This window comes from Ascaphus truei, chromosome 16, assembly GCF_040206685.1.
Source record: "Ascaphus truei isolate aAscTru1 chromosome 16, aAscTru1.hap1, whole genome shotgun sequence".
Taxonomy (NCBI): domain Eukaryota; kingdom Metazoa; phylum Chordata; class Amphibia; order Anura; family Ascaphidae; genus Ascaphus; species Ascaphus truei.
The window spans coordinates 46,694,836-46,719,733 of record NC_134498.1 but is presented as its reverse complement, the minus strand read 5'-3'; the positions used below and the strand labels follow the sequence as shown (position 1 = coordinate 46,719,733).

At 45.3% G+C, this 24,898-nt stretch overlaps 2 protein-coding genes across 3 annotated transcripts in view; one reads left to right on the top strand and one right to left on the bottom strand.

Moving 5' to 3' along the window:
• COL4A6 (collagen type IV alpha 6 chain) overlaps positions 1–1,666 on the top strand; it is a 153,550-nt gene extending 151,884 nt beyond the window's left edge. The window contains exon 46 of the mRNA XM_075573449.1: positions 383–1,666. Within this exon, the coding sequence (XP_075429564.1) occupies positions 383–643 (261 nt within the window). The 3' untranslated portion in view covers positions 644–1,666. The remainder of the gene's footprint in view (positions 1–382) is intronic.
• Positions 1,667–2,039: 373 nt separating this feature from the next.
• Positions 2,040–21,097, bottom strand: ATG4A (autophagy related 4A cysteine peptidase). Of its 2 annotated transcripts, none has more exons than XM_075573447.1 (13): positions 20,961–21,097; positions 18,387–18,500; positions 17,715–17,786; positions 16,790–16,888; positions 15,312–15,413; positions 14,889–14,961; positions 12,816–12,895; positions 12,032–12,219; positions 11,408–11,486; positions 10,455–10,597; positions 9,557–9,613; positions 9,076–9,187; positions 2,040–7,474 (listed from the first exon to the last, which is right to left on the bottom strand). In XM_075573447.1, the coding sequence occupies exons 1-13, from the start codon at positions 21,073–21,075 to the stop codon at positions 7,410–7,412; spliced, it is 1,299 nt and encodes a 432-aa protein (XP_075429562.1). In that variant the 5' UTR covers positions 21,076–21,097; the 3' UTR covers positions 2,040–7,409. The 2 variants fall into 2 exon arrangements, with proteins under 2 accessions (XP_075429562.1, XP_075429563.1); XM_075573448.1 differs by lacking the exon at positions 20,961–21,097 and adding an exon at positions 20,500–20,524.
• Between the last annotated feature and the right edge of the window lie 3,801 nt (positions 21,098–24,898).

Below are 24,898 nucleotides of genomic sequence, written 5' to 3'. Positions count from 1 at the left end.
TTTACCCTCAGGTCCCCAGATACTGGTGAAGTTACCTGCGTTACTTCCTGGTTTCTCCAGGGGATTTAAATGGCTGTCCAATAGGAAACCGCTACAGATAAAGTGGCGACTTCTTATCGGTGTGCAGGACCAGCACGATATGAACAGCCATTTTGTTTCCCCTGAAATGGCAGACACCTGTAACTTTACCAGTAAGTATCTTGGGGCTCAGTGAGTCCCCGGAGCTGTAGAGGATGTGGTTCAGCTCCAAAGAACCCCAGTGGACAAGCAGCTGGGAAGCTGCTTTAAATCTCTTCTTATAATGCTCAGGGGCCTCTGTTGCTTAATGTTAGTGTTTACTGGGGAATACAATCACTGATTTCTTTACTACTCATTATTAAAGCACACAGCTGCAGGTGCAGAGGGCGGTGGCCAGTCCTTGGTCTCCCCCGGTTCTTGCCTTGAGGATTTCCGGGCCACGCCCTTCATTGAATGTAACGGGGCCAGAGGAACCTGCCATTACTTCGCCAACAAGTACAGCTTCTGGCTGACCACCGTGGAAGAGACGCAGCAGTTTAGTCGCCCTCCTGCTTCTGAAACACTGAAATCCGGGCAGCTTCGAACACGTGTTAGCCGCTGCCAGGTGTGCATGAAGAACTTGTAGCTCCGCGGTCTTACCAGAAACTCCTCCGCCTGATTTCCAAGCTCTGGAATTGTATACAAATAGCATGCAAGTCGGCCAAGCTGATCCATATGTATTTGCTTAGTAGTTTGGAGATGACAAGACACCTTCTTAAAAAGTAGCAAACGTATCTGCTGTTACCTCGTCAAATCAGCCAGAGAAGAGACATCGTTCCATGAAGGACGGGCCGGCTAAAGTTTGGAAACTCAAAATATTTTTTCGCAAAAATGGTGCTAAGCTTTACTTTTTGTTTTTAGTTTTTTTATGACGGTGTATTATTCATGGCTACCTCAGAAAGGCCTTCTACACCTTCACAATGAGGATGCTGGATACCCCCTTACAGCCAACAGATGATAGTCTGCACTGACCAATCACGGACAATTTGACATCCTTTGGGCACTAATGAACTTAACTGAGGACACGTCTTGCCTCAAACACCCGATTTGCAAATTGTAACGAAACAATTGGACCTTAGTGTATACACTTGGCCAAAGCAGTATTGTTAAAGCGGAAAGAAAACTAGACTTACTATATTTGTATGTAATTAATATACTAAAAAAAAATAACACAGAGCACAGCTTAGAAATGAACCTGACCATAAGAAGTATCAAAGCCATGAATGTCAAGGATGGATCTTACTTAGGTTATTCTCCTAAAGCACCAGTTCATGTTTCTCTCCATCTCTGTTGCAAGATAACATGCTACTGTATATAGTATAAATTGGTACCGAGTGCCTGTACATTTCCAATATTGTTAAAGTATCTTCTTCCTAAAGAGGAGGGTAGCAAAAGAATAGAATTGATAGCAATACAGTGTATCATTATATACTGACGCATGTTCCTTTTAGGTGCTATACATGAATTGCTGCTTTACCCCTTAACGTTACGGCCATCACTGTGTAGCAGTACGGTGCTGCGTTGCAATAACGTTTGGCGCTGAAGTGATAACAGTGCAAGATTTTTGTTGCATTAATAAAGCGTTTGACGTATTTTGTTTGCATGTGAATATTCCCGATTTATTTGCTGCCGTTTTATATTTAAAGTGCGAATGACACAATGTCACACTTTTTGCAGATAACAATTACATTTTTGTTGACAATTCGAACCACTAGAACAGGAGTGGCCAACTCCAGTCCTCAAGGGCCACCAACAGGTCAGGTTTTAAGGATATCCTTGCTTCAGCACAGGTGGCTCAGTCTTTGGCTGAGCCACTGATTGAGCCATCTGTGCTGAAGCAGGGATATCCTTAAAACCTGACCTGTTGGTGGCCCTTGAGGACTGGAGCTGGCCTCCCCTGCACTAGGACCCGGTGTTTCAGGGGTAGCCTTGGTGCAGTTATTTTGTAATGATTCACATTTTGTATGTTTTTCACAGCGACCCACCTGCAAGCTACAAAACAAAAAGCAGATTGAAATGTGTAATTTCTAGTTAATTTTGCTTGCTAGTCTGTCTTTTACTTTATATATTTTTTACTCCAAAAGTTTTTATAGCACATTAATAACATAGCAGAGATATTCCTTCAGGGTGCAGTTACTGTACGTACCACTGAGATGTACCTATATTTTTCTTGACCATGCAATAGATAGCAATCAAACAAAACACACCAAAGTATAGATGCATATTATGAGATGAAACCATTATCATGCAAGGCAAAAATGTACATACACACCTGGGAGTCATCAAAACCACTACGTGTAAATGTTAAATAAAATTTGATCTCTGATTAAAACGATGCCTTCTTTCTATTCTTGACATTAAAGAGCAATGAAACGGGGGCTCTTTGCAAGGGCGGACAGTCCACACTTACACACCTATGCGGAGACTGCCGTTTGGTGCCTGGAAGTTACGTTACTGGAGTTATCTTAGATTTGTTGCAGTCTGTGACACCTTTTCTTGGCCGAACATTAGAGCTCTTAATAGATTAGTAATAATGGGCAGAGCTTTCAGAAAAGGATTTTTCATTTGAACCGTATTATTTGAGCAACGCTTACACAGATCATCACGTCGTTTTTTTTAATATCATTTTGATTTTCTTTGGCGTGTTTTCTGTTAATAAGAGATGTTAGTTGAGCAGGGAGGGACTGGCTTCCATCTTTACAGGATAACTGTATCGGGATTACTATTTTAATGCATTCGCAGCCTCACATGCAATGCAGAAACCTGAATGGTGGCAGCAGGTACATTATGTACAGAAATAGCAAAACTGTCTTTCTGCCTTAATTCCCAGACTGCGCTTCTTAGCTTTCGGAGCTGTAGCTGCAGGTAAGGCACCTTACCTCCCGCTTCCCCTCACTACCTGCTCCCAAATCCATACCTCCTACCATGGAATCCCAAGAGAAGTTGCCTCCTTTTCCGGGATCACATTGCCCTGACTGCGATCCCGATTAATTCCAGAACTCGCACCTCCGCACCTTTTATTTTTTTTACAAGACCTTCTACCTTGTTTTACCCACATGATTTTTTTTTTCTCTTTTAAGCAATTTCTCCAGTTTGAGAAAACGGTGATTACAAAAATAAATAAAGTTTTTATAACGGCTTTATAACAAAAGACAAAAAGCCCTACTGCTACAGCCAATATGACAAATTATATAGTTAAATACATGTTTTAAATAAGTGAGGGTCATTTAGTTAAATTCTTCGGCCAAAGTATTTTAAGCTTGCAAACCACACCACGTTACCCGTGTTCGCAAGTCCTAACACTAGCTGTAGAAAGCTCTCCTAAGCGCTCTAATAGAGGCAGAACTGTCTTAGTAGACTGGACATTCACAGATGCACAAGACCTGCTATTTAAAAATGTCAGATGAGCTTAAAACCAGGGCGGATGGATCACAAACCTCCAAACAATCATTCCCCAATAAATTTGCAAACGCATGACCCCTGCAAGCGCCAAACCCACCGCGCCATATAGATTTGTCAAAAGGAGCGCTACCGAGATTGTGACCTCATGTATACAAGAGACAGACGCCCTCACTGCTACATCACATGTAACCCAGCCTTACTAAATGGGATTCTGGAATTGGTGCAGTATCATTTCTTCAAAACCATCCCATGCGGAGCCTTTAAAAAGGCTGCTTGTATGGCTTATTGTGTGACTTTTGGTATTGTGTTCTCTGCCCTTATATATGAGAGAAGTAACACACTGTTCTCCTTGCTGTGTACATTTAATTATTGCTTTTTTTATGCTTACAAAACATTTGAAATGCACATTGGTAAATACAAATGCAACTTGATCTTTTCACCTTCATTGGTAGTGTCAAAAAAAAATACAGGATTGTCTGTCAAACCCCAGCAGCTGCTGCAGATTACTGCATGCAGGGGCCGTCCGTGCACGATCGGGGGGTCCCGCGGTGAAACGATGTTTTCCTTGCAGTTACTATGCCGGGATCACGCGTCTCAAGAATGGGAAATGGGAATCTTTTCCTTGCACACATTTCTTTTACTTGGCAGCAAGTTCTTAAAGAGTTTGACGAGAAAATATTACAATATTTATTTGATAGAATCGTTTAACGCAGAGGTGCTCAGCTCCAGCCCTCAAGAGCACCAGCAGGTCAGGTTTTAAGGATATCCCTGCTTCAGCACAGGTAGCTCAATCAGTTGGTCAGTCGTTGACTGGCCAACTCCAGTCCTCCAGGGCCAACAAATATCCCTGCTTCAGCACAGGTGGCCCAATCGTTGACTTCAGTCTTCGACTGAGCCACCTGTGCTGAAGCACGGATATCCTGAAAACCCTGGTCTGTTGGTGGCCCTTGAGGACTGGAGTTGTCCACCCCTGGTGTAAATGAACAGATACTCAGCAAGAGTGATAGAGAAGTGGCTCAATCAGTGGCTTGTTTGAAGACTGCACCACCTGTGCTGAAGCAGGGATATCCTGAAAACCTGACCTGTGGATGGACCTTGAGGACTGGAGTTGCGCTTTCCTGAGTTTAAACAACCACACTCGGACAGTCCCACTGAATAACCCCTACAGCCCAATGAACAATCCTCTCCCAACATTTGACGTGGATTGGCCATTTTGCTTTACTGCTCGGTAGAAAAATGTCGTCATTACGACGCAGAACTGACATGGAGTTGAAATGTCCGGCTGTAGGAATTTAACAGGGGCAATAGGATACGCCTATGAGAGCTGGAAACATCACATGTTTAACCCAAGAGAGTGGTAAATTGGCAATAAAACACCAAAGTCAGGTGGTGTTTTCTGTCCAGTTAAAACAGCAATCCCGTCTATATCTATATATATATATTTTCTTTACAGTATGGGGAGCGAGGGGCCTTAACCGTGTTATTTTCACCCCTGGAGCTTAAATGAACGCTATTCCGCTCCGTAAACTTACACGTTGTAACAGACAAAATAAGAGTGGCTTAGGCGAGATGGCTCCTTAGGAAGTTATAGAAGGGAAAGCAGCAATTCATCCACACTACGTCTTGTGATTTTTTTGTTATATAGGATTGAAGCATTGGGGTCTCTGGAGCTGAACCCCATTAATTTCAGGTCCGGGAGACCCCCCCCCCCGTGTCCGGAGATACTTACCTACGAAGAAGGTACCGGCGGCCGTTTCGGCAAAACAAGCTGGGCTTTAAAGTTTAAAGCTCCCGAGTCACATGGGCCAATAGGAAGCCGCAGCAATGACGTCACAGCTTCCTATTGGCCCGCAGGACGCGAAATCTTTGAACAGCGGGCATTATGTGATCCCTAGCAGCAGAGGGGAGCGGCTACCCGTGCCCAATCTGGAAGTTCCTCCAAAAGCAGGGGGTCCCCAGAGCTGAAATTAATGGGTGCAGCTCCGGGGCCCTCTGCTACAAATAAATACATATAAAATGGCAGGCTTGGATTGCCTCTTTAAGACTGCATGAAACAGGCTAGAGTAACACAATATTTTGGAAACAACACACGAATTACACATACAAGTCATTTAGAGACCGTATACAGTACAGACGGCGTGAGACCTGCCATATCCAGTCATTTAGAGACCGTATACAGTACAGACGGCGTGAGACCTGCCATATCCAGTCATTTAGAGACCGTATACAGTACAGACGGCGTGAGACCTGCCATATCCAGCCAAACAAACTGGGGAACACCGAAAAGGAAACACGTGTGTGTACAGTACATACTTTGCGTTTGTGAGTGCTATACAAAGATTGCTAAACGTGGGTACACAAAATGCTCAGACTTGGTGAGAAACAGGCTTCAAAGTGTTGGTTTATGTCAGCGATGGGCAACGCCAGTCCTCAAGGGCCACCAACAGGTCAGGTTTTGATGATATCCCTGTTTCAGCACAGGTAGCTCAATCAGTTGGTCAGTCGTTGACTGGCCAACTCCAGTCGTCAAGGGCCACCAACAGGTCAGATTTTGATGATATCCCTGTTTCAGCACAGGTAGCTCAATCAGTTGGTCAGTCGTTGACTGGCCAACTCCAGTCGTCAAGGGCCACCAACACACCAGGGTTTACGGATATCCCTGCTTCAGCACAGGTTTGATTAAGCCAACTGTGCTGAAGCAGGAATATCCAGAAAACCCTGGTCTGTTGGTGGCCCTGGAGGACTGCAGTTGCCCTCCCCTGGTGTAAATGAACAGATACTCAGCAAGTGATAAAGAGAAGAACAAGCAGGTGTTTCCTTTAAAGGTAAAAAAAACAATACATGTCTAACATTAAAATGGTTAAAGTGCAGACACGTCTGTGAAAAAAAATAAACATGGAGATAATAATGAGTGCTGTACAAAACATATTATTAGCACACGCTTATAAGAGTGAGCACACCTTTGCCTCCGTCCTTACCCGGTAGGCGGACAACACATTGAAGTCCCCCATCTTTCAGGGTAAGGGTTCATTTCTAGAAAAGGACTGGGATGGTTACATATATATTTTACATACATTTAAAGTAAAGAAACTACAAATTTTGCAAAAAAGTAATAAAATAAAAAAAAATAAAAAAATCAATCCCGTTTATGTTGCATTTTGATATTTTTTACGAGATACCATTTTTAGTTGCTGGCGCATTTCTGGGGTTTTCAAAGATGGCGCCCACAATCATCCAATAGGAAGCCACGTCATAGACAGTTGCGGCTTCCTGCTGGCCGGCAGGACACCATGGAATTTGGCGGCCACTTTGATTTGCCGAATCGGTGCTGAAACACCGGCAACAAGAAATAGTAAGGATCTCGGGAAACGCGAGTGTCGCGGAACCCCAAAATTAGTCCAATGCTTTAGGAAAAAATGTAAAATAACAAATAAAATATGACTTAAGCCGGATTACTGCTACAACTGCTCCAGCATGGACAATGTTAAAGATAGAAGTAAACAGTAAAACATTAAATAAAGTGTAGCTTTGTGTTTGGGGTATTGCCAAAAAGGTTAACCCCTTCCCAGATAGAGCATTGCATTAACCTTTTGTATGCTGCTGCAGCGGCCAGCACAGCCTTCCTTTCTACTACAGTGCAAGGGTCAGACGAGCCGTCTCCATTAACCAGGACAGAAGGAGTTAAACCTAAATTGTAAACTCTCTGTACTGTGTGTGGTCTCTTCCATCTCTACAGAGACAAAAGCACACAAGGCTGAGGGTGGATTACTTTGTGATCACGGAATTTCCTACCCCCCTTCAGACAAACCCGCGCTAGAATTCCCCTCCCCCACACACCCTGGTTTTGTGCGGTGGCGGTTGCTGCGTTTCAGGCACGTTCTGGTTAGAAAAGCGCAAGTGGGTACAAAGTTTCAATTCAGCTGCACACAAAAACCAGGAGGGGCCCATCTTTAGACACTCAGGATCTCAAACTCTTCTTCCATCTCAAACAGCTTGTCGGTGGATTCAATGAGTTCTGGGAACAAGAAAAAACAAAGAAAAAATGCTGAAATTGGGCACAGTGCTCTAGAATAAAGGAATACAGATTCCAAGCGTCTATGCGCTGTGTTGTTCCTGCTAATACCAACTCGCCATTCCTTCTGGAGAACAGAAGTGTCAAGTTCAAAATACTGGTACGTTATAGGCTTCCAGCTGTGTTTAAAGAGGCAATCTAACCAGCACTTAATAAATGATTTTAAAAAAAAATTATTTTCGTTTTAATATATGGCGCCTTTGATTACCTCTATTGAAAACTAATTACCTACGCTGCCGATCGATTTGTTCTCCCGTGATCGATCCGCAAAGATCCTGCATCCCAGGGTTCACTAAATGGCCGCCATTCAGTTTCAATCAATCCTTCAGTCAGTGTAGCTCTGTAGCTACAATGTATTCTGATATTACTACGGTAACGTTATCTATTGTTACAGTTTGCAGCTGAAACTGCTGGGAACATTGGCAAAAAATGATCACAAGCAGGTAAGTGTTGCAAAGATCTTGCACTGCTGGGGAGGTGGGCTAAAGCCTGCTATAGAAATCAGTATATTAAAAACTGATTTAAATGGCATTAAGAGTTACATTAAAAAAATGCAGCAGGTATTATCTAATACTACAGAACTGATTGCTGCTTTAATAGGATTTGACAATACAGGCGACGGATTTAGAAAACAATGCGGAGTATTTTTTCTTAGAAAATGGCAGCCATTTCTAATGCTGACAGAAACCTCTAATTAATTATCTTTTGGGCTGCAGAGAATATGAACATACTACGAAAAACTTTAACAAGCTGGTGGGCTGCATCAATAGAACAGAACAACCTATGATCCCCTGAGAAGAGTCGCTCCGAAACGCGTCGGGTTTCTGTGCCAACAATCTGACCACTGGTGTGCGCCTGATACCGATCCCGTGATGTCGGCTTCCTGCGCCCCCCCGGAGCTCCGAGCCGCCGGCAAGTGAAGCAGTGAGGAGACGGACCATCGCTTGATTAGGGAGTCCCCAGTGTACACACCAGATGGTCAGAGGATCTTCTTGCACACGCTATATTTCTGGCAACGTTTGTGAGCATTATTCTTTTAAACTATCCTCCCCCGCTTACATCTGAATACATTGATCTGCACTATGGAAGTGTTTTCTGCGCTTGTTGTAGGAGGAAAAGTTGGGAAGCGAGGAGAGGACTGTTTTACATTTAAGCACTCTTAGATTGTAAGCTCTTCGGGGCAGGGATTTCCTTTCTTATATATATATATAATTATATAATTATAATTCCCTGTACTGTATTCTTTGTGAAGTGCTGAGTACACTTTTGGTGCTATGTAAATAAAGACATACAATACAATTAAAGCAGCATATAAACACACTGTCCAAAATCGGACATGTCTAGCGATTGTTACTTTTATGTGGATTGAACAGTGATAAGCCTGCACAAATATATTATTGCCCATTGCTAATGGCCTGTTTGCTGTATTTCTCTGAGTGTTAATGCTGGTGTACAGAAACCCTGGCTCCATAACGGATGCACAGGTTCTGCTGAGGAGAACGGGCCCCTTTTCCTGGCCGTTGCCACCCATTACAGTCCCATACCTGCGCCCGTAGTGGTCACTTCTGGTTTCGTTGGAGGTATAAAAGGCGGCCAGTGGGGCGGGTGCTTGGGAGCCAGTTCAAACATCCGTAGACTCTGCTGCTTTACGATTTCCTGAGGATTAGACGAAGTTACTCTTCAAATAAAAGTCGTCCCTCGCTAGCTAAGTTCCCGACGCTTGTGCTGGATGCCGAGGTGATGGATGGAGCTGGAGGTGCTTAACTTCTCACTGAATGAGTTATTGGCCAACTAATACTATGTGTAAATAAAGGTTATAGCAAGAGAGCTGGAGCAAAGAGAAGCAACCTCATGGTGGATTATTTAGTTTTATGAAACATTTACATAGAATATACATTTAATTTACACATGTTCAAGGCGTTTATTTTTTTACGTGGATATCGCTACATTGAGAAGCTCTTGTAAGTTACAAATATCAGAAGTTTCATAGCGTAGCGGCAGTGCGCTCACAACACCCTCATTTACCTTTTCTACAATACTACACCATTTGTCAAAATCCTTTTCTTCTTTACAAAAGAACCCCTGGGGGAAAATGGCAGACATAAAGTAAGCAAATAAACATCCACTTTGCACATCAAGAATGTTTATTACAATGAGCCGAGAAAGAAGAGCGGAATAGGGCATTTCTGTCCCGCCAAACTCCCCGCCCGTCCCGCCGCGTCAAACTCCCTGCCGTGACAAACTACCCGCCAACGTTTAGCCGCCGGGGACCCTCCGACGCAGCCGCTTCTACGAGAAGGTACGTTTTAGGGTAGGGGGTTAACTTTAGGGGGTTTTACGGTTAAGGAGTTAATATTAGGGGTTTTAGCGGTTAGGGTGGGGGGTAACTTTAGCGGTTAGGCTAGGAGTTTAGGGTAGGAGGTTAAAGTTTTAGGGTGGGGGTAGCATTAGTATTAGGGAGTTTTAGGGTAACGGCTAAGGTTAGTGACTTACTGAAGCAGCCGGTAGCAGAGTGTCGCCCCCCTCCTTACCGTGTCTCCGCCGTCAAATGACGCCACGTTGCCATGGCAACGTGACATAATTTGACGCTGTGTTGCCGAAGGGAAGTTGCAGAAGCCATGCGCGATCCACCGGCATTTAATTTAAATGCCTTGGGGAACAGCGCAGGGCCTCTGTAACCACCGCGCCCCCTGGAAAATCTTGCACCCCCCCAGTTTATATGTTGCAACCTTTCAAACCTCGCTAATCATTCATTAGGTATGGCGGGGAGTAGAGGGATTCTTCCCAATGCTCCACACTGGTGATGTGAAAGTATCATTTTTCTAACGCCATCCGACGTCCGCGCGGTTATTATCGCGATAGAGAGAGACTCCTTCCTTGGCAGCTGCCCTTCGATCTACGATTGAGCTTGTGAAGGACTCACCAACGCCACCGAGGGGTCTACATTCAAGATCTTCATCCTGTTGGGCGCTTTCTGACAGTGATAGGTCAGGTCCTGCACCGCGCCCGTTCCCGCGTCTACAAAGGTCTGCGTGGTGTGAGGATCCAGGTAAATCAGCTCGTCCTCTGCGCAAGTAAAATTAACACTTTGGAGGGGGGGGGGGAAGCACCAACGCAAATCTGGAGCAAAGTTGATGCAATTGCGTCAATGTATGAAGGTCTTTGCTCCGCATTTTGCACCAGTTGATGATGAGATGACGCAGATTATAATAAGATGAATCAAACTCTGCGTCTCCATTTTATCATGTATTTGCGTTAAAAAAAACACGCTAGGTCTGAGTCGGGGTAAACTTTTCTAGCGCACAATTTGTGCCAGATCTTACATGACACAAACGTCTATGTGCATTCTCTTTGCGTTGACGCATTTCGCCTTTATCTTTCCCAGTACGGCCACTATGCGCACATGGGACGTTACAAGCGCTCCGCTTTGATGGAGTATCTCGTTAATAATGGAACTGCTTTTAAGTGGCGGGAATTTTTTTTCTAATTCAACTTTCACAATTTACATTACAACTTTAAATGGCAAAAACAGAACAAATATGTTTGATCCGATAAAGAGAAAATAAATAAAGTTAAGATGGGGTCACAGTGAAGGCAGCCTAAACACCTGGTTTCCAGGATATATTGAAATTTGCTTTTTGGCTTATTAAATTAAGTTATATTAAATTACCTCCTAAGTTGTGGCAAGGAGTGAACACGTAAAGGGTTCTAATAAATATTTTGGGGACGTTATAAATGTAAAAACAATGTATTTATAATTTCAATTAAAAAAAATATATATATGTTTTAAATATCCAGCCACGCTTCGTATTTTAATTTACCGTAAGCGCGTAAAGGGCGCTGTCCAACCAGTGAGACTCATTTCTGATCGCTTACCTGAAAAGCCTATGAAATAGTACGCATGATTTGGTTTTCCTCCTAAAGCGCCTAAAGATTGTGGCATTTTAAAACATTCCTAGGAAGAGAAGAGGGGGGGGGGGGGAATCCATGCTATAATATATCAAACAGTATCCCTGCTCTGCTATAACTCCCAGTGTGCCTGAGAGAGGGGGGCTATCAGGGAGGAATGACTGAAGACAACTGGGATACTAAAGAATCCCCGCAAAAACCCTCTATAATAAGAAGCAATCATTCACTTTTAATAATATACTTAAAACAAAAAGGAGGAAGTAACACTTAAAGATGTTATTTTTTTGTACTTTTTTTCTGTAATAGTGATCTTTCCTCTGTTTATTTTGAGTTTATATTAGTAAAGTGTACGATTAATTCTTATTATAGAGGGTTTTTGCGGAGTGCTTACAGCAGGGATTCTTATTATCCCAGGTTTTTTTTGCTATTTATTATGGGGCCATGTTTGGCTTGGCAACAATAAACAGTTAACCCCTTCACTCGTGGCGATATGTTGCAGGCCTCTCTTAGAGCGAAGGGGGAAGAAACATTTAAGCCCCACAACAGTGTGACACACCGGTGCAGGAGTCACAGAAAAGAAAATGAACTTACTTTAAAAGCATCGACATAAACCGGATTGATGTGGTTTATTCCCAGCCTCAGAGGCACAATGAGGAGCAGAGGCCTCCAGCCGGGGCATTGCGCACATGTGTTTCTACATCTGCCCCAAGCGCTCTGCTGGGTACCTGAACCGCACTGCGCAGCACCACAACTGTGAGGCTGATACCTGCACATTGTCTCTGAAACGAGAAGATTGTGTATAATGTCAGCTTTGTATGCTGTGCACTGCAGAAGTTATATGCCCCCTGGGTAACTGTGCTGTGGGATGCAGACGGAGAGAAGGGGGACCTTCCCAAAGTCACAGAGGGCAAAGCCGCTAACTGCAATACCAGTGATTGACCCACACAGACGCAGCAACAACTCATTCCAAACAGCACAATCCTCTTTACTGTTACATCATTATTAGTGATAAAATAGTATTGATTTGTAGTGTTATTAACGAGCACGGAACTGCACAGAATAATAAGTACAGTGTATTTCAAGGGTCCATTGACAAAGCTCAGCGTGGTCACAATGACCGTCTAAAAAGATGGACACTGAGAATAATATATATATATATATATACATATATATATTATACACACACACACACACACACACACACACACGGCTAGTTTTGCGATCAATCACAACCAGAGATCTTTGCTCTGCACTCTGCTCCATGAGGGAATCACAGAAACATCATTCAAACGTGTATGCAAAAGTGCATAAAAAGAACCATTTTTTAATTTTATTCCATTAGAAAAATATTTTTTTTTTAAAGTGTACTACTTACTGATATCTTCAATAACCACAGTGTTATCCATCGACACGTAGACTGCTAATGAATTCCATTCATCAAATAATGCCAGTTTTCTGCAAATAAAAGTAATGTAATAGTTTATGCACGGTTTATATTACCACAGTGAGGTAATGCGGCAGTCCTCGCACCGCGCAGTAACGCGGCAGTCCTCGCACACCGTGCAGCAGTCCTCGCACGGCGCACCAGTCCTCGCACCGCGTAGTAACACAGCAGTCCTCGCACCAACGCGGCAGTAACGCGTCAGTCCTCGCACCGCGCACCAGTCCTCGCACCGTGCGCTAACGCAGCAGTCCTCGCACCGTGCAACAGTCCTCGCACCACGCGCCAGTCCTCGCACCGCGCAGTAACGCGGCAGTCCTCGCACACCGTGCAGCAGTCCTCGCACGGCGCACCAGTCCTCGCACCGCGTAGTAACACGGCAGTCCTCGCACCGCGCAGTAACGCGGCAGTCCTCGCACCGCGCACCAGTCCTCGCACCGTGCGGTAACGCAGCAGTCCTCGCACCACGCGCCAGTCCTCGCACCGTGCGGTAACGCAGCAGTCCTCGCACCGTGCAGCAGTCCTCGCACCACGCGCCAGTCCTCGCACCGTGCAGTAACGCGGCAGTCCTCGCACCGTGCGGTAACGCGGCAGTCCTCGCACCGTGCGGTAACGCGCCAGTCCTCGCACCGTGCAGTAACGCGGCAGTCCATCGCTGCTTGTATCTTTGGGGGGCGAGAGGCCTTTAAAAAAAAATTATTATTTGAACCAGTGGAGATGGCGCGCGGCGCCCCAGCCTGCGGGGATACCCAGTTTCCGAGATTCAGGCAGCGTCTCCACTGACCAAGAATACTGGCCTGGTGGACACAAGATGGCCCCAGGGGTCAGCCTTGCTCCTGTGGTTAATAGAAAGCCGTAACGTCATGTGGAGAGGACAGAGTGACTTTCTATTGGTGACCCCAGTGGACATAGTTTCAGGGTTTGTTTGTGTGTCAAACGGCACCCCAACAAACTACAAATATCTAGGGAGCCAGGTACATGAATAAGAGGCACCCCCTAATATCGCACAAAAATACTGTCTAGGGTCAAGGTGGTGTTGTGATGAAAAGCCATTTAAGCTCATGTGCACTTTAATCAACTCATAAAAACTAAACGAAGAACAAGAACAGATAACACACATCTCCACCGTCAAGAGAGCACCACAGCCATTATCCCAGCAGTGAACCTACTATATATTTGGGAAAGTTGTTTGTCTGCATTTATTCAGACACAATATGCAGTCGCTGCATTTCTACGCCTCTTAACATATCGTAACCAGATTTTGCACGATGGTTCCTGAGATCAAGGAGCAGGTTTTGTCTGTGTTTGGATACAATCCACAAATGACATCCTCTCTCTCTCTCTCTACTCCTTTCTTGCTGCTGGGGATATCTCTTCTAATCCTGGACACAGCATCCCAACAGCCTGGACTCCTGGCTACTGTCCCACACCTACAGTCACTCCTACCAACCACTGTGGCCAAGCCGAGCCACCTACTGCACTTATTCCCTCACCTGCTGTCTCTGCAACTCTCCCATCATACCACTTAGATTGTAAGCTCTCCGGGGCAGGGATTTCCTTTCCTATTGTCTGTCTTTTCTGCGCTTATTGTATTATTATAATTCCCTGTGCTGTATTGTCTTTGTGAAGCGCCGAGTACACTTTTTGGCGCTATAAAAATAAAGATATACATACATCACTGAAGACATCACAAGTGACATAATCCCATTACACAACTCTCAAAAACACAGGAGCAGCCAAAGTTCTTCAGGGTTTGGGGCGGGAGTGCAATGTCCCGCACACACACGCAGCATCAGAGGCGCTCTATCGAACACTTCAGGACCACAGAGGAAATTAAACTATTATGTGTGGAGTTGTTGTTGGTTTAGCAGAGGGGATTTCACACTAAAAAAATGAAATGATCCATTGATACATCTCAGTATTTTTTGGTTTCTTAGAATTCCCCGCGCAGCGTCGCGTCCTTCCTGCTCGCACATTATAAAGCAGCAGAACGGGGGACGGACTTACTTTAAAACTTGAGCAACTGTATTTGGGCCGAACCATTCTCCTATGGACTTCCCTTCTCCAATGCCCATCTGCGCTGGTTTTCCCCCAAAACAGAAAAATAAATGGTTAATATTTAAGTTTGTAATTCTTTTCTTTAAAAAAAAAAAAACAAATTCATCTGAACATTTCAGACACATTTGTTAGCTCAAGTCATTGTTCTGGCTTTTATTATTATTAGTAGTATATAACATTTCACAGCAGTTAGTCAGTGCTTCATTTATCATTAACACATTGTTAAACAGCTGCTGTTACTAAAATGATACCTCATAATCCAGAGTATTACACCGGGAAATCTATAAAGCCGTTGGCTCCCTTGAGGGTAAATCTACCATAGGCTGCTGCTATCTTGAGTACTTAGTAGAGTACTTAATTCAATTCTCGTACCCATTTGATGAATGGAGTAACAACAATCCTTTCTGTCCAGAAAACACTGCAGAATGTGCTGATATTCAGCGGCCTGCTCCTTGTGCTGCTCCCAACGCCAATCTTACGGGAAAAAAAGAAAATGGCAGAAAGAAATGTCTGCAATTACTCAAAATGCAGCACACATATTGCACTGAAAGAGACACACACACACACACACACACACACACACACACAAATGGTACAAAAAAAAAAAAAAAGAAGAGAAAAGGCGTTATCGCTCTGTGCCTCATGGAGGTGTTAGCAGCTAAATACCACTATCGTAGTCACAGGAATAAGGCAGAGCACACCCACATTTTCCAAAATATCAACATTTATTGATCTAAACATATTTGTGTATATGTCTAGAACAGGGGAGCGCAATCCTTTTTCCCCTGCGCCCCCCTGCCGGCTGTCCTGCTCTCCGCGTGCCCCCCTCTTTACCGTGGTACCCGGCATCTGGGCGTCATGTTGCCATTGCAACGTCACATGACCCTGCGGCGTCATTTGACGCTGCGTGTCCATGGCGAGGCGTCTCCAGATGCCGGCTGAACCACGGTAAGTAAGGCTTACAGAGGCCTTTGCCGCTCCTCCAGGCACTTAATTTAAGTGCCTTCGGGAAGCGCGCAAGGCCCCTGTACACCCTGTGCCCCCCCGCAGTTAATCTCAAGCCCCCCAGTTTGCGCACCGCTGATCTAGAACAGGAGTGGCCAACCCCAGTCCTCAAAGGCCACCAAGAGGTCAGGTTATAAGGATATTCCTCCTTCAGCACAGGTGTCTCAATCACTGGCTTGGGCAAAGACTGAGCCACTTGTGCTGAAGCAGAGATATCCTTAAAATCTGACCTGTTGGTGGCCTTTGAGGACTGGGGTTGGCCACTCCTGATCTAGAACTTTAAAATTCATTTTGAGATTTTTGCACGTTTGCGTGTTCCCGGTGTGCGTGCTCCCGGTGTGCGTGCTCCCGGTGTGCGTGCTCCCGGTGTGCGTGCTCCCGGTGTGCGCGCTCCCGGTGTGCGTGCTCCCGATCATTCCTGCACTTACAGATATAGCGGACATTAATATGCCCATTATATGCGATGTCACGTTACTTTGCACAATCTCGCCAACGTTGTTACCGGCGATAACCATTGCAGCAGCGCGATATCGTGGGCAAGAACGCCGGCTTTTTTTTGTGTCTGTGCAAATTTGCGTTAAACGGACTACAGCGCAAGATAAATAATGAACCGCAGTGCTCAAAATAGGAGAAGGAAAAGAGAAACAATGTTTTGGGATTTGTTATTTTTTACAAAGCCATAATATCTATTCATTTCTGATAACCACTAAACTGAAAGTGTGTACCAGTTCTAACATTGTGGGTATACTCATTACTGCTTTATACTGCAGCATGTTAGGGGGTCCTACAGTAATGATACATGATTATACTGGACATGCATGATGACAAATCTTTGCTGTACTCACCTCTGCCTAAGTGCTGGCAGATTAAGGCTTGTGCCAGCATCATCTGTCCACATCTCAGCATGCACCCCCAGCCTGCGTCAGAGGAGGGGCCCGTTCCCCCTGTTTGCAACAAGAAAATGTATGTACATCTTTATTTATATAGCGCCGACAGTGTACTGAGCGCTTTACAAAGACAATACAGTACAGGGAATTATAATACAAGAAAAGCAGCAAAGTCAGACAATAGAAATGGAAATCCCTGCCCCGGAGAGCTTACAATCTAAGTGCTATGTTGGGAGAGTTACAGAGACAGCAGGTGAGGGAATAAGTGCAGTAGATGACAATGCTTTGCCACAATGGTTGGTAGGAGTGACTGAGTGGTGGACAGCAGCCATGATTCCAGGCTATTGGGACGCTTCAGTAACGATGTGAGTTTTAAGGTTAGTCGGTATTAAATTAGATGGGTTAATACCATTAGCAGGGGAAGAGGTGGCAGGGAGGCGTGGGCGAGAGTAGGTGTGTATAAGCCTGGATCCAGGATTAGGAGAGATATCCCCGGCAGCAATCGCCATAACTCCCGGGAGAATGTAAATCCTGACCTTCGGAAACCAGCAATATGCATTTCTGGGAATCGTACGTAATCAAAATGAGGCATGGGTTGATTTATTGTTCAGTGCTACTTACACGGTCACTACTCGGGAATAAATAATGACAGAACCGTCAACTGGTGACAAATCTAACTTATTCTGTAGCGCAAAAAATGGATGAGGTCAAGCGCACCAAATAAATGCAGAAACATTACTGATGCACAGGAGCAGGGTTCGCGCTATACAAGACATTGAGATAGATACAGCCTGTGGCAGCCTGGAGGCCGCCCGTGAAAAAGGCCCCGAATGGGATACAAGCAGAGAAAGAACAGCCGCACAGTCGCATTGCAGACACTCACCAATGGGAGAAAACTTTTTCCGGTATGTAAACCACAGACGTGAACTTATGTCGGATAGCAGCTCACCTTTCTCTGTAATCAGAACAGAACTATCAGGGGGGGGGGGATCTTCACAGCATAGAACAAAACATTACTAAATATTTTCATAAACGTACAAAAATAATTTAGTATCCATTCTGTGGCTAGTCTGATATTTCTGTTCTGCGCTCCAGCTTATGTTTAGCATCTGATCTCAGACGAGTTATTAGAGAGGGGTGGGGGTTCGGCAGAATGTCACAATATAATTATAGAGTTCCTCAACCAGAAAAAGGGAGAAAAAACACTGATTTAGGTGAACTGACCGTGTGGAAAAACAAAGATCCTTGTTACAATAGAACTACCCATAAATATGTGAGCACACAAAAACAAAAAAAGCGCTAGGACCAAGTAGTGTAAAGTCAGAATTGATATTCTTTTGTCTGACACAGTAACACACTGCAATGGGTCACGTTAAATTATCCCCATCTGCATAAACTGAAATGAAGCCCTGACAGATAACATCATCTGCAAATTAAGCAGCAAAGAAAACATTAAAAAAAAAAAAAAATAATCAAATACAACATTCTCTTATTTAAAAAAAAAAAAAAAAGCAGTGTTAATATGTGTTTGTTTTAAAACAAAAAACAAACAAACCTGTTTTAACATTATATTGCTTTCCCAGAATCGAAATGGGCTCATCAGTTTCAGGAAATTCTTCCAGGTCCAGGTATTCAGAGAGGACGCTGATCTGATCATACTGTGACAACACTGAAACATATGGGAACATTTTATTTGTATACCTCGTTTCTGTGAGAGTACAGTATGTAGAACACGCTTTGGGTCTTAGTGGAACTTCTTCTGACTTATATGCGCAAGATAAAATCACACACCCGGCAGTGATAGATGTATTGGTTAAATCTTGGCGATGAATGCCTTTAATAAAAAGTTATTCGTCTAAAAATATAGGGGTGGCCAACTCCAGTCCAAGGGCCACCAACAGGTAAGGTTTTCAGGATATCGCAGTATCAGCACAGGTGGCTAATTAGTGGCTCAGTCCACCTGATTGAGCCACCTGTGCTGAAGCAGGAATATCCTGAAAACCTGACCTGTTGGTGGCCCTTGGACTGGAGTTGGCCGTCTCTGGTCTAAAATAGGGGTGCGCAAAGTTTCTTACATGCGCCCGCCTGTGTCCTCTCCCTCCAGCTCGCGCCCCCCCCCCCCTCCCTGCATGGCTCCGGCGTCAGATGACGTTGAGATGCGTCGCTGGAAGGTAAGTAAAAAGTTACAGAGGCCTCATGCAATCCCCGGCATGTATGTGAAATGCTTTCGGGGAAGCGCGGGCCTCTGTAACAGTCGTGCCCCCCCAGAAAATCTTGCGCCCCCCACTTTGCGCACCCCTGGTCTAAAACATTTTCAACCAGCACTGTTCTAGGTGGGCAGTTGTTCCTCTCTTATAATAAGGTCATGAGATATATTCTCACCTTCTGCCTATCTGCACACCAGCTACATAATAACAAGGAGATAACACAGGTATAAAAAGCCCACCCTAAACTTCAGGTTATAACGTTAAGCAACACTACCAGGGTCGACCTTCAAAAATGAAGAGAAAGAAAATAAAGCATACTTGTACGACTCTTAAATGTAATTATGTGGTTTTAATCTATTATATGCTCCAGTCAGTAGTTCAAATCAGACTCACATTAGGGACAGAACATTTAAGGCTTCAACCCAAGCACTGGACAAAAAAATGCCTAGAAATGAAGGCGTATTACCATATCTTAATTGGTATGGAATGGTTTAAATGTGCAATCCCACATATGTTCCCAGAAAACATCTTTAAAGCTGCAGACCAAGCAATAGCCTACATGTGTTTTTTTAAATTAAATAAATCAGTTCTGTACTATGAAAAAATACTTGTAGCATTTTTTTTAAACAACTCTGAATGACATTTTTAATGTAACAAGCATTTTTTTGTTTTTATAGCAACCATTTACAAAGTCACATCCCCTTCCACTTCTGAAACAGGCTCTGGCACACCCCCTTTTGAGCCCTGCCCTCTCTCTGGCAGTGCACCAATTGTATCTAGTGACTGCCTGGTCACATGATCTTCCACACAGAACTTTGCATCTTTGGTCCTCTTCTGCTGCCCTGACAGCCATTTAGTGAACCCCCGAGCCGAATCTTCACCAATCAATCACAGGAGAACGGATCGATCAGCAACATAGCTAATTACTCATCACTGTGTGGATTGTATTGATGCACATATTAAAAAGGTATAAAAAATAATTTAAAAAACGGCAGCTGGGACTGCTGCTTTAACAATCTAACTGGCTTCCCTGAAAAACTCTAACAGCAAAAAGGTTTTTGGTTGATTTCATTTTTTGAGAAATTAGTTACAAGTTGAATTTTTTAGAAGCATCTGAAGCGGGAAGTATTTGTCAATCAAACGTTTTCTTTCCCCTTATCAGAAAACCAACACAGATGTGCGGGGGAGTCTGGCAGTGCAGCCAGGGAAACAAATCAAACCTCTCCCAAGCCTAACCTTAATCAAATACATTAAAAATACTTATAGATGCAAGATGTGGATGGTATCCATTGCCCAGGTGAGACAGAGAGACAGAGAGACAGAGAGACAGAGAGACAGAGAGACAGAGAGACAGAGAGACAGAGAGACAGAGAGACAGAGAGACAGAGAGACAGAGAGACAGAGAGAGATATTCCATGTTTGTTCTATGCCGGTAGTCTCTCAGATGGCTGAAAACATTACCATCCAGGCAGCTGTATCCAACAACCTTCTTTCATCACAAGCAACAGAATCCCAACAGGAACGAACAAGAAAAAAAAAAAGTTACAAATGACACCTCTCAAATTACTCTTCAACTACAGCAGGAGCGGCCAACTCCAGCCCTCAAGGGTCACCAACATGTCAGGTTTTTAGGATATCCCCGATTCAGCACAGGTGGCTCACTCAAAGACTGAGCCACGTGTGCTGAAGCAGGGATATCCGTCAACCCTGATCTGTTGGTGGCTCTTTAGGACTGGAGTTGGCCAGTCAATGACTGAGCCACCTGTGCTGAAGCAGAGATATCCTTAAAATCTGACCTGTTGGTGGCCCTTGAGGACTGGAGTTGTCCGCCCCTTAACTACAGAATTTGTCCAGACCAAAAACACGAGTGGAGGAAAAAAATGCATAATATTGTTTATCCAATAACTGCTCTAATTCCTGACCTGCTGCAACTGAGAGTTTCCAGAGACTCGGCTTCCTTTGTTCTAGTTGATCTAATTTTGGATGACAATACCATTTGTTATATGTATAATACATATTAAAACCTTTACTGCGCATGAAATGTTAACCCAGAAGTGTAACTCCAGCCTCGCCGAGTGTCTTGTAAATCGAATTGATAAACAAAGAGTCATGCGCTTGCTTTCTATAATTAGATTCTCTTAACAGTTTTAGGCATCAGATTATGTATGTCCGCCTGCAGAAAACGTGGAGATTTTCCCTTGCTTAGGCATAGGCAGCTTGCTTGGCTAGAAATGTAATCAGAAGATAAAAAGGCCAGCCACGTCTAATGCAATATCACTGAATACTTTCAATGAGCTATACAAACTTCAAAATAAAGCACCGTCTACAAAATAATGTAACTACAGGCATACCCCGCATTAACGTACGCAATGGGACCAGAGCATGTATGCAAAGTGAAAATGTACTTAAAGTGAAGCACTACCTTTTTCCCACTTATCGATGCATGTACTGTACTGCAATCATCATATATGTGCATAGCTGATGTAAAATAACGCATTTGTAACAGCCTCTATAGTCTCCCCGCTTGCGCACAGCTTCGGTACAGGTAGGGAGCTGGTATTACTGTTCAGGACGTGCTGACAGGCGCATGCGTGAGCTGCCGTTTGCCTATTGGGCGATATGTCCTTATTCGCGAGTGTAGTCCTTAAACCGGGGTATGCCTGTACCTACAAACACAAGGAGGAATGACCACAACTTTTAAGAGCAGCAGATTACGGGCCTTATTCTATACCTGCCGAAACAGGCGGTCAGGCAGTTTTCGGCTGAAAATCTTTATGGACTTCAATGGAAATTTAAAGGAGGAAAATGTCCCAAATAGCCTCTTCAGCAGGTATAGAATAAGGCCCTGACAGAGCTATTGTTTTATACGGCAGTAAATCGGTCTGCATATTAAGAAGTTCCCATAAACAGATAGCAAAAAAGGGTGGCGAGCCGTGCTGGTCCTTTCTTCCATGTATTAACAAAGGAGGGAGAGGGACTAGGGGGTATGATACCATTTATTGGACCAACCAGTAGTTGACATGTTACAAGCTTTCCAACCTCTCAGGGTAGGGTAGGACCTAATGAATGACCCAGAGAGGTTGGAAAGCTTGCAACATATTGTGACCGAGCGGCCTGTAGGAGAGGTCAGTTAAGAGTCCACACATGCATTTTAGTGTGAACCAAAACGTTGAGTGGTTAATTTCTCCACAAACAACAAAACATTGGGCACACTGCCCCTTTAAGGACAAACACAAAGCATAAAAAGAAAGCTACTCCACTTTGGAGACTAAATAAACAGTACAGGCCCCAACTATCTGACTAGCTGTATAGGCCAGTTCCCAGTCCAAAAACACATAACATACTATCAGGGAACAATGTAGATGAAAGTCTGATCTTAGTGTGCTGGTCCAGCATCTCCGGTTTTTCCAGGCAAACTTCAGATGCAGGCGTTGCAGTCCTGCTGCTCCCAGGAAGTCTCTTGCCCTATTTCTGTGCAGACTTCTCAACGGTGGGGGCTTTGGGTTCCCCACTGTTCCCAGGCAAATCATTCTTGTGAACAAGAAGCCTGTTCCCTGCGGGCTGGAGCTCTGTTGTTGCTGAGTGCGAATCCCAGCTGGGTCACAGACAATCCTCTGTGACCCTCCTCTATTGCAGACCAGGAACCGGAACTCTAACAGAGACTCCAACAGGGACCCTGACAGGTGCTCACTTCCTGCTTTTTAAACCCAGTTTAAATCAGTTCATTTCAGACAGCTCAGGTAGGAAACCTGACACCAGTGTGTGGTATCCTGATCCTTGTAGGGGGAGTTAACGCCTTCACTCACTTACACATATCAACTACTTGTTGGTCCAATAAAAAGGTATCATACCCCCTACTCCCTCTCCCTCCTTTGTTACTACATAAACAGATACAAAGAGAGACACACAGAAGTATTACTAATATGGAACAGAGAAAGAGGAGTCAATGTATATAACTCCATTTATTTTGCCTCCAGCAGTCTGCTCACAACCCAAATGTCATTCTGTAGTGACACCCAAGGAGTGAATTCTATGGATGGAGATACACGGTATGCAGATTTTGGAACGTCAGCGTATATATAAAATTTACCCCGAAAAAAAGGTTTAAACCAACAGTTCAAATCAATGACCCTGTGACCAGTGAAAATGGTACAAACTTATATCACAATCTGAACGAAGTCTCTTGCAAGCCGTATATACAGCGCTGGGCGAGGGAAAGACAATACCAAAGATAAGATACCCCAGAATATATGCCAAAGTTTACACATACGGATGGAAAAGATTTCAGTGGGAGTTCCCTGTCCCAAGGAGATCAAAACAATATGCAATATAGTACAGGTACTGACTGACCTGTGCATCTCTGTCAGGGAAACGTAGGAGAAACCCTTCCAATAATTATCAGAGAGTAGAAAGATAACAATCATTATGTATAATTATATTATCTCCTTGGTTACCAACATGTATTTATAAGACACGAACATACACAGCAGCGCAATACACTGGAGGAGGCAAGACCACACTGTGTAACACACACATATAAATGAGAGACGGGGTGGGTGAGAGAGAGACGGGGTGGGTGAGAGAGAGACGGGGTGGGTGAGAGAGAGACGGGGTGGGTGAGAGAGAGACGGGGTGGGTGAGAGAGAGACGGGGTGGGTGAGAGAGAGACGGGGTGGGTGAGAGAGAGACGGGGTGGGTGAGAGAGAGACGGGGTGGGTGAGAGAGAGACGGGGTGGGTGAGAGAGACGGGGTGGGTGAGAGAGGGAGAGGGGGGTGGGTGAGAGAGGGGGGGGGGGGTGGGTGAGAGAGAGGGGGGTGGGTGAGAGAGAGGGGGGGTGAGAGAGAGGGGGGGTGAGAGAGGGGGGTGAGAGAGAGGGGGGTGGGTGAGAGAGAGGGGTGAGAGAGAGAGAGGGGGGTGAGAGAGAGAGAGGGGGGGTGGGTGAGAGAGAGGGGGGGTGGGTGAGAGAGGGGGGGGGGTGGGTGAGAGAGTGGGGGTGGGTGAGAGAGTGGGGGTGGGTGAGAGAGTGGGGGTGGGTGAGAGAGAGGGGGGGTGGGTGAGAGAGAGGGGGGGTGGGTGAGAGAGAGGGGGGGTGGGTGAGAGAGAGGGGGGGTGGGTGAGAGAGAGGAGGGGTGGGTGAGAGAGAGGAGGGGTGGTGAGAGAGAGGAGGGGTGGGTGAGAGAGAGGAGGGGTGGGTGAGAGAGAGGAGGGGTGGGTGAGAGAGAGGAGGGTGGGTGAGAGAGAGGAGGGGTGGGTGAGAGAGAGGAGGGTGGGGTGAGAGAGAGGAGGGGTGGGTGAGAGAGAGGAGGGTGGGTGAGAGAGAGGAGGGGTGGGTGAGAGAGAGGAGGGGTGGGTGAGAGAGAGGAGGGGTGGGTGAGAGAGAGGAGGGGTGGGTGAGAGAGAGGAGGGGTGGGTGAGAGAGAGGAGGGTGGGTGAGAGAGAGGAGGGGTGGGTGAGAGAGAGGAGGGTGGGTGAGAGAGAGGAGGGGTGGGTGAGAGAGAGGAAGGGTGGGTGAGAGAGAGGGGGTGGGGTGGGTGAGAGAGAGGGGGTGGGGTGGGTGAGAGAGAGGGGGTGGGGTGAGAGAGAGGGGGGTGAGAGAGAGAGAGGAGGGTGGGTGAGAGAGAGGAGGGTGGGTGAGAGAGAGGAGGGGTGGGTGAGAGAGAGGAAGGGTGGGTGAGAGAGAGGGGGTGGGTGGGTGAGAGAGAGGGGTGGGTGGGTGAGAGAGAGGGGGTGGGGTGGTGAGAGAGAGGGGGTGGGGTGAGAGAGAGGGGGTGTGGTGAGAGAGAGGGGTGGGGTGAGAGAGAGGGGGGTGGGTGAGAGAGAGGGGTGGGTGAGAGAGAGGGGGAGTGGGTGAGAGAGAGG

What these genes read in the sequence shown, in the direction of transcription:
- ATG4A (XM_075573447.1), bottom strand. Translation starts at nt 21,075, where the DNA reads ATGCGCAGTAAAGGTTTTAATATGTATTATACATATAACAAATGGTAT. An exon ending in GCAATATAATGTTAAAACAG is followed by an intron (nt 17,787 to 18,386) that starts GTTTGTTTGTTT and finishes TTCTGATTACAG; the next exon opens with AGAAAGGTGAGCTGCTATCC. An exon ending in CTGCCAGCACTTAGGCAGAG is followed by an intron (nt 15,414 to 16,789) that starts GTGAGTACAGCA and finishes TTTTCCCGTAAG; the next exon opens with ATTGGCGTTGGGAGCAGCAC.